Source organism: Canis lupus, chromosome 19 (assembly GCF_048164855.1).
Source record: "Canis lupus baileyi chromosome 19, mCanLup2.hap1, whole genome shotgun sequence".
NCBI lineage: Eukaryota > Metazoa > Chordata > Mammalia > Carnivora > Canidae > Canis > Canis lupus.
Genome location: NC_132856.1, coordinates 57,764,623 through 57,775,734, shown reverse-complemented (window position 1 = coordinate 57,775,734; position 11,112 = coordinate 57,764,623). Strand labels below are relative to the sequence as shown.

At 59.4% G+C, this 11,112-nt stretch overlaps 1 protein-coding gene across 1 annotated transcript; it reads left to right on the top strand.

The window, feature by feature from the left end:
* Positions 1-5,793: 5,793 nt before the first annotated feature.
* Positions 5,794-7,147, top strand: S1PR4 (sphingosine-1-phosphate receptor 4). Its single transcript, XM_072787901.1, has one exon. The coding sequence runs from the start codon at positions 5,853-5,855 to the stop codon at positions 7,002-7,004; it is 1,152 nt and encodes a 383-aa protein (XP_072644002.1). The 5' UTR covers positions 5,794-5,852; the 3' UTR covers positions 7,005-7,147.
* Positions 7,148-11,112: the final 3,965 nt, after the last annotated feature.

Genomic DNA, 11,112 nt, shown 5'->3' with positions numbered 1-11,112 from the left:
ACAGACCAGGGGTGAGGACTTTCCCATCCATATCTCCTTACAGGTGTTTTGTGGAAAGTCCCTTGGTGAGGTTTGCCTAGGGTGTTCCTCATGCTTAGGCTCCAGTTACAGGTTTTAGGGCAGAGGGCCACAGAGGCAAAGGGCCATTTCCACCTCATCATATCAAGAGCACACACAGTCAACCTGCCACCACTGTGGGCCTCGGTCACCTGCTAAAGAGTCACCCAACTCTTTTGAAAACTATTTTTTTAAAGATTTATTTATTTATTTATTTATTTATTTATTTATTTATTTATTTATTTATTTATTTATTTATGATAGACATAGAGAGAGAGGCAGAGACACAGGAGGAGGGAGAAGCAGGCTCCACACCGGGAGCCCGACGTGGGACTCGATCCCAGGACTCCAGGATCGCGCTCTGGGCCAAAGGCAGGTGCTAAACCGCCAAGCCACCCAGGATCCCCTGAAAACTATTTAAAGATTTTATTTATTCATGAGAGATACAGAGAGAGAAGCAGAGACACAGGCAGAGGGAGAAGTAGGCTCCCTGCGGGGAGCCTGATTCAGGACTTGATCCCAGGACCCGGGGATCATGACCTGAGCCACCCAGGCACCCCTATAAACTGTTTTTTTAATAGTAATTTCAGATTTACAGAAAAGCTGCGGAAGTAAGTGCAGAGTTTCTAGACAGCGGCCGGCCGGCTTGCCCGATGTCACATCTCAGGTGACTGCTACAGGCCAGGTTAGCGAAGCCAGGAGTTGGGTGTCCGCTATGCCCGTATGAACTAGCCGGGAGACTTCGTTCCACATTGTCCAGTGTTCCCTTAATGCCCTCTTTCTGCTCCAGAGCCCCTCTGGAAAGGAACCCCACCACCTGTCCCCGTGTGGGTGGACCCTGAGGACACTGGGCTCAGGGAGGAGACCCAAACCCAGAAGGACACCTCCCACAGGACCCCACTCCCAGGAGGTCCCCAGAGGAGGCCCATCCACAGAGATAGGAGGTGGCGGGAGCCAGGGGTGGGGTAGGGGGCGGGGGGTCAGTGCTTCCTGGGGACGGGGTCTCCATGTGGGGAGATGGAAGGTTCTGGAGACGGTGGCGGGGTGGGGGGCTGTGTGTGGCGGGGTGAGTATGCACCACGCCCTGAGCTGTGCACTTAGAGACGGTTAAGATGGTGAATATTATGCTCTATGATTTTACCACAATTAAAAATAATTTTTAAAAGCTTAGCATGATAAAAAAACCAAACAAAAACCCTCTCCCCCTCCAATTATTGGTTACCTAGACATAGAGGCCGTGCCGGAGAGACAGGGTACAGGCCTGCTCCTCTGCTCCGTGCCTCTGGTTTCGCAGTTTTCGGAACAATGACTCAGTTCCCCATCATCCGCAAAAGAGAACCAAACACTCATTACTTTCGTGTCTCCGAGAACTAGTGGATGTTAAGAAATACTCGTCGACGTGTTTCTGTAGCAGGCGTTACTCTCTTGTGCCCACGTGGCCGGGCCTCTGCAGGCAGGCTCCTCAGGCCTCCTGACACGCCCCACCGGCCTCAGGACTTCAGGGCCTGGCACAGACAGAGGGACGCTGTGGGCTCCTCCGGCCCGCTCCCAGCCCCGGACCCCGACGCCGTCATTCCTCCCAGGAGCCCTGCTGCTTTTGTGACATTTAGGGACCACAGTCCGACCACAGAGTTAGGAAAGAAGTTGCAAAACGACTACAGTGAACTCCCGTGTACCTTCATCTAGGTCAGAGGTCAACAAACTACCTGCGCTAAGCCTGTGTTTTGCAAAGGAAGTTTTCTGGGCTCGCCACCAATCATGTACATATTGGCCCAGGCAGCTCCCGCTGAAACAGCAGAGTTGAGTAATTGTCACAGAGACTGGCCCGCAGAGCTGAAAATATTTACCATTTGGCCCTTTGCAGAAAAGATCTAGATTCCAGAGCTGGATCTGCCCATGGCTGACCTTTTGCTTTGTATCTGCCTATAAACATAATCTAGAAGTACATAATATATATCATAGAAAATATTCTTCCCCCTTTTCTTAATTTTTCTAAATATTTTGAGAGTGACTTGGAGACATCATGAACCTTTATTCTAAAACAGCATGCGTTTCCTAGAAATAAACACCTTCTGGTAGCAACATAAGCAACAGACGATGGTCAAATTCAGGAAAGCTAACATTGGTAGAATAATATATTTTAAAGATTTTATTTATTCTTGAGAGACACAGAGAGAGAAGCAGAGACACAGGCTGAGGGAGAAGCAGGCTCCCTGCGGGGGGCCTGATGCGAGACTCGATCCCAGGACCCAGGGGTCACGCCCTGAGCTGAAGGCAGACACTCAACTGCTGAGCCCTCCTGGTGCCCCCCCCCCCCCGGTCTGTCCAATTTTAAGGTCACTCAGTATTGCTGCTCACCCTGCCCCAGGCTTGGCCAACAGCTGCCCCGTCAGGCTGGCCCCTGTCCTTCTCGGGGCCCTTCCTTACTTTTTGGCACATCAGATGTTCCCGGCCCATCAGACACTCTCCGTGCCTCATTCCTGGATCAGCCGTTTCTCCCACGAGCCCTGAAGGTGGGATTTAGGAGCCGAGATCTGGGTGTTAGATAGATGCACTTGTGGCTCCTGGCTTGTCTCAGCAGACGGAGTTACAAATAGGTTTTTGTTTAAATCATGGGCCCAAGGACACCTGGGTTGCTCATCAGTTGAGCATCTGCCTTCGGCTCAGGTCCTGGGATCAAGTCCAGCATCAGGCTCCCCACAGGGAGCCTGCCTCTCCCTCTGCCTGTGTCTCTGCCTCTCTGTGTATCTCTCATAAACAAACAAACAACAAACAAACAAACAAACAAACAAACAAATAATCATGGGTCCACCCTGACACTTTCCATCCTATTCCATCCCCATGGGGTTGAGGGGTATGTCCTCCCATTCCATATTGACATCGTATTTCCTCCCCGGTGAAGACCTGGCTCTTAGTAACATCAGTACACTTGCTACTTTGCTCAGTCCCGTAACACACATGAGACTTTCAGAATCACTACACCTCCTCCACTCCTGAAAACAAATCTACTAAACAGGTTCACATTTTTTTTTTTTTGGTAGTTCCTTTTGTCTTTAGAACAAGTGCATGTCCAAAAGTTGCATGGGCTCGTTTTCCTCTATTTCTCAGGTGGTTATGATTTCCATCTGAAATACAGTCTGGTTCATCCTTTTTCAGTTCACGATCCATTCTCAAGCTTTCTGCTCCGCGCACTTGTTGATTTAATTTTATTGCAGAATAGAAATCATAGAGTTTGAAAACTACACAAACAGAAATGTTCAGAGGTTGTCATCCCCTCCTGCCTCCTTCCATTCCAACTCTACCCACCCCCCGGAGGGAACCAATCTCACTGGTTCCTGGTTTATTTTGCAAAAACAAAATATTTTGCAAAAACAAAATATTTTGCAAAAACAAGCATCTATGTGTATGTTTTATTCCTCCTTCCTTGTTTTGCAGAAAGTAGCCTACTATCTATACACTTTTGTATTTTTTCCCCACTTAAGCAATACAACCTGGAGGTGGCTCCAGTCCACTCTTGCTCATGGCCATGTGGCACTCCATGCTACGATGCTCCTGGCATGGCTCCTCCCCTGTGTGCAGACATTTGGGCTGCTTCTGATATTTTGCGTTTACAAACAACAATGAATAACCTTTTGCATTCATACTTGCACACGGTCAGAGCTGTGTCTTTGGGCAGGTTTCCAGAAGGGAGATTGCTCTTTTGTAGCATGGGGATAATCGTGAGATTAAATGAAGTATAATGAACATAGGGCCTTCCACCAGGCAGCAGGTAATTCATGGCAGGAGGTCATTGTTGGATGGCTGGGCCTTGCTAGTCCAACCTGTGCTCTCATTACATTTACTTTAGTCCTGAATTTGCTCTCTGAGCCTAGAGTCAGGGATGCAACTGGACTGGGGATTAGGCAGGGGTTGGGCTCAACTAGAATTGGGGCTCAGCTTGGGGTCAGGGTCCAGTCCAGGGCCAGGTCTCAGCCAGGGTCAAGGTCAGGATTGTGGCCAACCTATAATCACATACTCAGCCGAGGTCAAGGTTCAGCAAGGATCAGGGATCAGTCTAGCATCAGGGCCAGGATTAGGGCTCAGTCTGGGATCAGAATTTAGCTTGGGATCAGGGCTAAGCCTGGGATCAGGGCTCAGTCCAGGGTCAGGGCTCAACCTGGGATCAGAGCCAAGATCAGAGCTCAGTCTAGGATCAGAGCTCAGTCTGGGATCAGAGCTCAGTCTGGGATCAGGGCTCAGTCTGGGATCAGAGCTCAGTCTGAGATCAGGGCTCAGTCCAGGATCAGAGCTCAGTTTGGGATCAGGGCTCAGTCCAGGATCAGGGCTCAGTCTGGGATCAGGGCTCAGTCCAGGATTGGAGCTCAGCCTAGGATCGGAGCTCAGTCTGGGATTGGGGCTCAGTCTAGGATCAGAGTTCAGTCTGGGATCAGGGCTCAGTCTAGGATCAGGGCTCAGTCTGGGATCAAGGCTCAGTCCAGGAGCAGGGCTCATTCTAGGATCAGAACTCAGTCTGGGATCAGGGCTCAGCCTGGGGTCAGAGCCAAGATCAGAGCTCACCTTGGGATCAGGGCTCAGTCTGGACTCAAGTACCATTTCAGGGTCCAGGCTCAGCCTCAGGACACACAGTGTGTCCTCTGTGAATGTGTCTAAGTGGGATGGTTGCTGACCGAAGCTCAGTTCTCAGCTGTGGAGGATGGTCCCTGAGGAAGACCGGGCTGCTCGGCCCCTGCCTGTCACACCCCCACTGCCTGGGCAGCACTTGTTCCCAGAACTTGCTGTTGGGGCTGCTTGTGCTCGGTCACCTCCAGGGACAAGAGGCTACAGCCTCCGCCGGCAGCACCTCTATCTGTGGCTCCCTGTGACCACGCGGCTCCCAGGGCTGAACGGTGAACAAAGGGAGGGGTGCTGCCTGGTGGCCCCCGTCTCCCGACTGGCCCGGCCCTTACAGGGCTGCTGGATCCCTTCAGGGGAACCCGTGCCTCCTGCAGCCAGACTCCCCAGGACGGGCTCTACTCACACCCCTCCCCCACCTGCACCCCAGGCTGTGTAGACCTGAGTGGGCCAGGATGGGCATGGGGGGGTGAGTTCCCACTTTTCCCATGAGCCCCTCTCCCTCCAGGGGTGAGAGGCTGCCTCGGGGGCCGTCCGGGAGGCTCCTGGCAGGGCCAGCTCGGGGGCAGGTTGGGCAACCCCAGGAAGGGGACCTGCATGGGTCCTCGAGTGGGTGTTGCCCTCCCACTGGAGGCAGCCGGACCCCGTCTCCGGGCCTCAACCTCCCCTTCTGTGCACGGGCGTGCTGCAGGTGCGCCGTGGGAATAAGATGGGTTGCATCTACGCCTTCACTGGGGTATCTGGGGGCGCTCACGTGTGTGCCGTCACTAGGCACGCTTATTAAGCACCTACTGTGTGCTGGGCAGGCTCGGAGCCTCTGAGAGAACAGCCGGGTCCGGAGCGGGTGGCCCGTGGGGGCCCGGGGAAGCACGGGGAGCGGCGCGGAGAGGCCCGGTTCCCCTCCTCCCTGGGCCCCCACGCCTCCCGCCTCCCCGGGCTTTCTAGGACCACGAGGGGTCGGAGACCGGGTCTGGCCGCAGGGGGCGACCGCAGGGCCCTCGGGAGCCTGGGTGGGGGCCGACCGTTGGGATGCCCCTCCCCGTCCCCGGCCTCACCCCCGGCTTGGGGGTACCTTGAACATAACAGGAAATTTGAAACAACAGGAAACCGAGGCCGGCCGGCGGGCGGCTCCACCCTGCCCCGGGCGAGCCACCCCGGGCCTCAGTCTGCCCCAGGGGACCGCCATGAACGGCACGGGGCCCCCGGCGGCGGCCCCCGAGTCCTGCCAGCAGCTGGCGGCCAGCGGGCACAGCCGCCTCATCGTGCTGCACTACAACCACTCGGGCCGGCTGGCGGGGCGCGCCGGGCCCGACGAGGGGAGCCTGGGGGTGCTGCGCGGCGTCTTCGTGGCCGCCAGCTGCCTGGTGGTGCTGGAGAACCTGCTGGTGCTGGTGGCCATCGCGACCCGCATGCGCTCGCGGCGCTGGGTGTACTACTGCCTGGTCAACATCACGCTGAGCGACCTGCTCACCGGCGTGGCCTACCTGGCCAACGTGCTGCTGTCGGGCGCGCGCACCTTCCACCTGGCGCCCGCCCAGTGGTTCCTGCGCGAGGGCCTGCTCTTCATGGCGCTGGCCGCCTCCACCTTCAGCCTGCTCTTCACCGCCGGCGAGCGCTTCGCCACCATGGTGCGGCCGGTGGCCGAGAGCGGGGCGAGCAAGCGCGGCCGGGTGTACGGCTTCATCGGGCTGTGCTGGCTGCTGGCGGCGCTGCTGGGCCTGCTGCCGCTGCTCGGCTGGAACTGCGTGTGCGCCTTCCCGCGCTGCTCCAGCCTGCTGCCGCTCTACTCCAAGGCCTACATCCTCTTCTGCGTGGGGGTCTTCGCCTGCATCCTGGCCGCCATCATGGCGCTCTACGGGGCCATCTTCCGCGTGGTGCGCGCCAACGGCCAGAAGGCCCCCCGGGCCCCCGCCCGCCGCAAGGCCCGCCGGCTGCTCAAGACGGTGCTCATGATCCTGCTGGCCTTCGTCGTGTGCTGGGGCCCGCTCTTCGGCCTGCTGCTGGCCGACGTGTTCAGCTCCACGGACTGGGCGCAGGAGTACCTGCGCGGCATGGACTGGATCCTGGCGCTGGCCGTGCTCAACTCGGCCGTGAACCCCCTCATCTACTCCTTCCGCAGCCGCGAGGTGTGCCAGGCCGTGCTGGGCTTCCTCTGCTGCGGGTGTCTGCGGCTGGGGCTGCGGGGGCCCCGGGACTGCCTGGCCCAGGTCACCGAGGCCCAGTCCTCCACCACGGACAGCTCGCTGAGGCCGAGGGACAGCTTTCGGGGCTCCCGGTCGCTCAGCTTCCGGATGCGAGAGCCCCTGACCAGCATCTCCAGCGTGCGGAGCGTCTGAGCCACTGCGGGGGCCGACCCGGCTGTCCTGTCCCCCCTCGCCCCCCGCCGTGCAGGCCTCGGGCCGCGGGAGCCGGGAGCGCGCGGGGAGCGTGGGGCTCTGAGGGAGAGGCGGGGAGCCGGCGGCGAGCTGGGCGTGTGTCCCGCGGCCCCAGGGTCCTCCTCACAGCGCCTGGGCCCGCCGGTGCCAAGCAGGTGTCCCGCGGTCTCCCTGGAGGCGGCGGTTGCTCACTGGAACGGGGAGGGGCCTGGAGTGGGGGTGAGCGGGCTTGCTGTGTAGACCCCCAGCTCCTGCACGATGCTGGGGACCCCCAGCTCCTCCCTGAATTCCGGCGGGGGGGGCCGCCAGGCTGCGAGGGGCGGGCGGCGGTGGGGGTTGACACCCTGGCAACACGGAAGTTAACGACAGTTTGTCCCAGCGTCGCTCTTATTCACCTGTGGGCACCGGGGCGACGGGGCCGCGGGTCGCTGGCGGCGGCGGGCACGTGCGCCCCTGGCCGGGGAGGGCGGCGGGTCTGTGTGGACGGGGGCGCGGGGTGAGGGGCAGCGGCAGAGCGAGGGTGCGCGTGTGTGCACACGGGGGTGAGGGCCGGAGGGGCTGCCTGCTGGCCCCCGCCCCCTCGCTCACTTCCCCTTTCCCTACCCCATCCCTCGTCTTGGGCGCCTCGCGGCCTCTTCCCCGCCTCGGGCCTCTGTGCCCCTCGGGGTCCCGCCTGGGGGCCAGCGGGGCGCAGCTGCCTCGGCCTCCCGGCTACAGGGAATCCGGCCCGCTCCCCTCCCGGCCCCTCTAGCACCAAGTGCCTTGCCCTCGCCTCCTATAAAATGGGCCAATGAGGGACGGACCCGCAGCCCGGGGCCGTGGGCGCACACCCTGCGCTCACCGCGGCACGTGGTGTCCAACACGTCCGACGAAACTCCTGGCGACCGTGGGAACCTGCCACCTGTTTCGGGAGCCCCGGCGGCGGTGGCGCACTTGACATGTGGCCGGTGAGATCCTAGAAGTGAACTTGGAGTTGGTTTGCGTTGAAACCGTCCTCCGTGGCCCTTGTGGCACCCGTGCTGGACGGCACAGGGGTGACGCGCCCTCCACGCGTGCCCACGTCCAGCTGGGAGAAAGTCCTCTCCCTCCTTCCAGGCATGACAGTGCCGGCCGGGCTTCCTGCCACCGTCTCGCCAAGTTCTGAGGCTGCAGGGTGGGGGGGCAGCACCCTGGCCGCCGCTTGGGCACCGGACAGCTGTGTGCACGACCAGGGGCGCCGCCGCGACGGGAAGCCGCGCTGCCCGGTCCTGTGGCCGCTGGCCACGCGCGGCTGCTTATAATTAATGAAAATGAAATGAAATCTTAAAAGTCGCCCTCCCGGTGCCTTGGTGTGCTGCCAGGCTGCGTCGGGGGCAGCTTCGCAGGAATCCGCTCTCTGCTCTCCGGTGGTTCTGGAGGCCGCACATCCGCGGAGCCGACAGGGGCAGAGCCTGACCCCGCGCTCTCCTGGATTCCGGCAGGGGCGCCCCTCAGCCTCCCGCTCTCTGCTCTCCGGGGTCTCCGGGCCCAAGTCTCCCCTTTCTAGAAGGATGCCAGGCCCACCCTAAACACCTCGTTTTCAGCTCGATCACCTCTGTAAAGACCCTGCCTCCAAATCTTGTCCCATCTGGGGACTTCGACATGTGACCTTTGGGGGACGCGATTGAGCTTGCACCATAGTGGCCTCTTCTCTGCCTCTGGCCCGTGCCCACGCCCAGTCCTCACCTGCCTTCTCTCTGCCCATCATTCAGGTCTCGGCTCTGGCACCACCTCCTCCAGGGCGTCTCCCCTGATTTCTTCTCCTCCCTTCAGTTTCCCCTCGTGTCCTGCCGCCTGCGTGTCCCACATGGATGGCAGCTGTGACCACTTCTGGATGCTCATGCGTCTCTTGCCTGGGCCGTGAGCTCCGTGAGGGAGGGGGCTGGGGCAGTGTCCGGGTCACTACAGTGACTGGAGCTCTGGGAGGAGTGGACGCAACAGCGTGCCTTCCTCGGAGCCTCCGGAACCTTTTTCTAACCACCCCCCCGCCGCCAGCCCTCCTCCCTGACAGCAGCGCAGCTGTCCCAGCAACCCTGACTTAGGCGCTTGGATGGGGGAGCGTCTGGAACCCGCCACCCTTGCAGCTGTGCCGCACACCACGGCCTTGGCTTCCTCGTCTGTAAAAGCAGGGTATCAACAGCCCGGCCCCCGGCGTGTGGACGGGGGGGGGGGGGGGGGGGGGGGGGGGGGGCGGGCAGAGCCTCCCGAACCACATGCATACGTTCTTAAGTGAATAACAACAGCAACAAAACCTTATATGGTCCTCGGTGCCTGGCCCTGCTATCCCCACCTTTCTATTAACGTATCGATTCCTCAGAAATCCTCTGGGAGGAAGGTCCCACCGTTAACTCCCTTTTACAGACGGGGACATTGAGGACCAGAGAGGTCAGGTCCCGCAGCTGGGAAGGGGCAGAGCCGGGCTTCCTGGGCTCAGGGGCATGCAGGTGGCTGCTTGGCCCCCGCCGGGTGGGGCTCAGCTGAATCTCTCCACTCTCCAGACGGAAACCCTGGCTCAGGGGAGGAGGCGGCTCGGGCAGCTCTGGGGTCCTCACCTTGTTACCTGAGCCAAGTTCTGGCCGCGCTCTCGGGCTGTCTCTGGGTGAGCGTGTGTGACTCTCGTGCGTTCACAGCCCGACCTGGAAGAACGGGGACAGACGGAGGAATCGGGGATGAAGAGCACCAGGGCCAGGATGAGCTCTGGTCCTCTCCCCTGCCCTGCCAGGCCAGCCCTGATCCTCAGGCCCGGCGGCTCCCTGGCAGCGGCGGCGGACAGGACCTGGCGGGGTGGGGGTGGGGGCACTGGGGGCTCGCTTCTCATGCATCTCACTCATTCATTCACTGAACCACCGAGTGTCGGGCTCTCTTCTGGGCACAGGGCTTGCACCCCTAAGCAACCCGCTGCCAACCCCCGTAGAGGTCCCGCTCTGGGGGGGAGACAGACCACCACACGGCATCTCAGGACGATGTTACCCCTGGAGGGGGGAGCAGATGCAGCAGAGCTGGGTGCGTTCTCTCCCTACCCACAGGCCCTGAGCACTGAATGTGGGCCTGGCTCTTTCTGAGCCGGTTCACGGGGATCATTCTATTGGATTCTTACCCCTGGGGGGTGGGGAAAGGGTGTTGGATTATTACCATCATATCGGGCAGCTGAGAAAACTGAGGCTCCCAGAGGTGAAGCAGTCTGCCCAAGGTCACCCAGCCAGGAAGGGGAGGCGCTGGGACTTGAATCCAAAATGCTGTGAGTCTGCGCCACCTCGCACCTGGGACAGAAGGGAGGCGGCCCTATGGGAGCCTGGACGTCAGCTCGGGGGGCGGGGGGGTAGCTTTCCTGCTCTGCACCCCTGGCCTCAGCCTTCCCATCTGTAGGAGTGGGTATGACCCCTGGCTGGGACACAGTGCCTTCTTAGGGTCGCCACATTCTAAAATACAACCTTGGGACACCCAGTTAAATTTGCATTTTTGATGAACAACGAAAAATAAAAAATTGTTTCAAACTATGAGTATGCCCCAAATACGAATAAGCCTTAAGTATATATTTATTCCGCATCACCACCCCCTTCACGAACTCCAGGCTCCAGACTACAAGTCCCACAACCCATTGCGCCATCCCTTTAAGAAACTTCTATCATTTCTTTATTATTCTTTCATTCATTCAAAAATGGTATCACCCACCCACCGTGCGCCAAGCCTCGCACTAGGTTCTGGGGATACATCAACGCACGAAGCAGGCAGAAGTCTTTTCCCTCGCGGAGTTTAACATCTACGACCCTTGGCAGTTTTAAGTGATTTTTTTTCAGACTCCGTCCACGAAGACTACAACTCCCATGAGACCTTGTGCCCGCGTAGGAGGACTACAATTCCCAGGAGATTGCGCGCCGCTGCAATCTCGCTGCTCCCCCGCTTCCCCCGCCTTCTCGGCTCTCATCCCAACTTCCTTCCGGGTCGCAAGGTCACGTCCTGCCCCCGCCTCTCGCCTCCCCGCCTCCTCCCGCCACACAGATAGCGTTTGAGAAAGTTCCGCTGCAATTAATTGCTTTCGAGTCTCCGTATG

What these genes read in the sequence shown, in the direction of transcription:
- S1PR4 (XM_072787901.1), top strand. Translation starts at nt 5,853, where the DNA reads ATGAACGGCACGGGGCCCCCGGCGGCGGCCCCCGAGTCCTGCCAGCAG.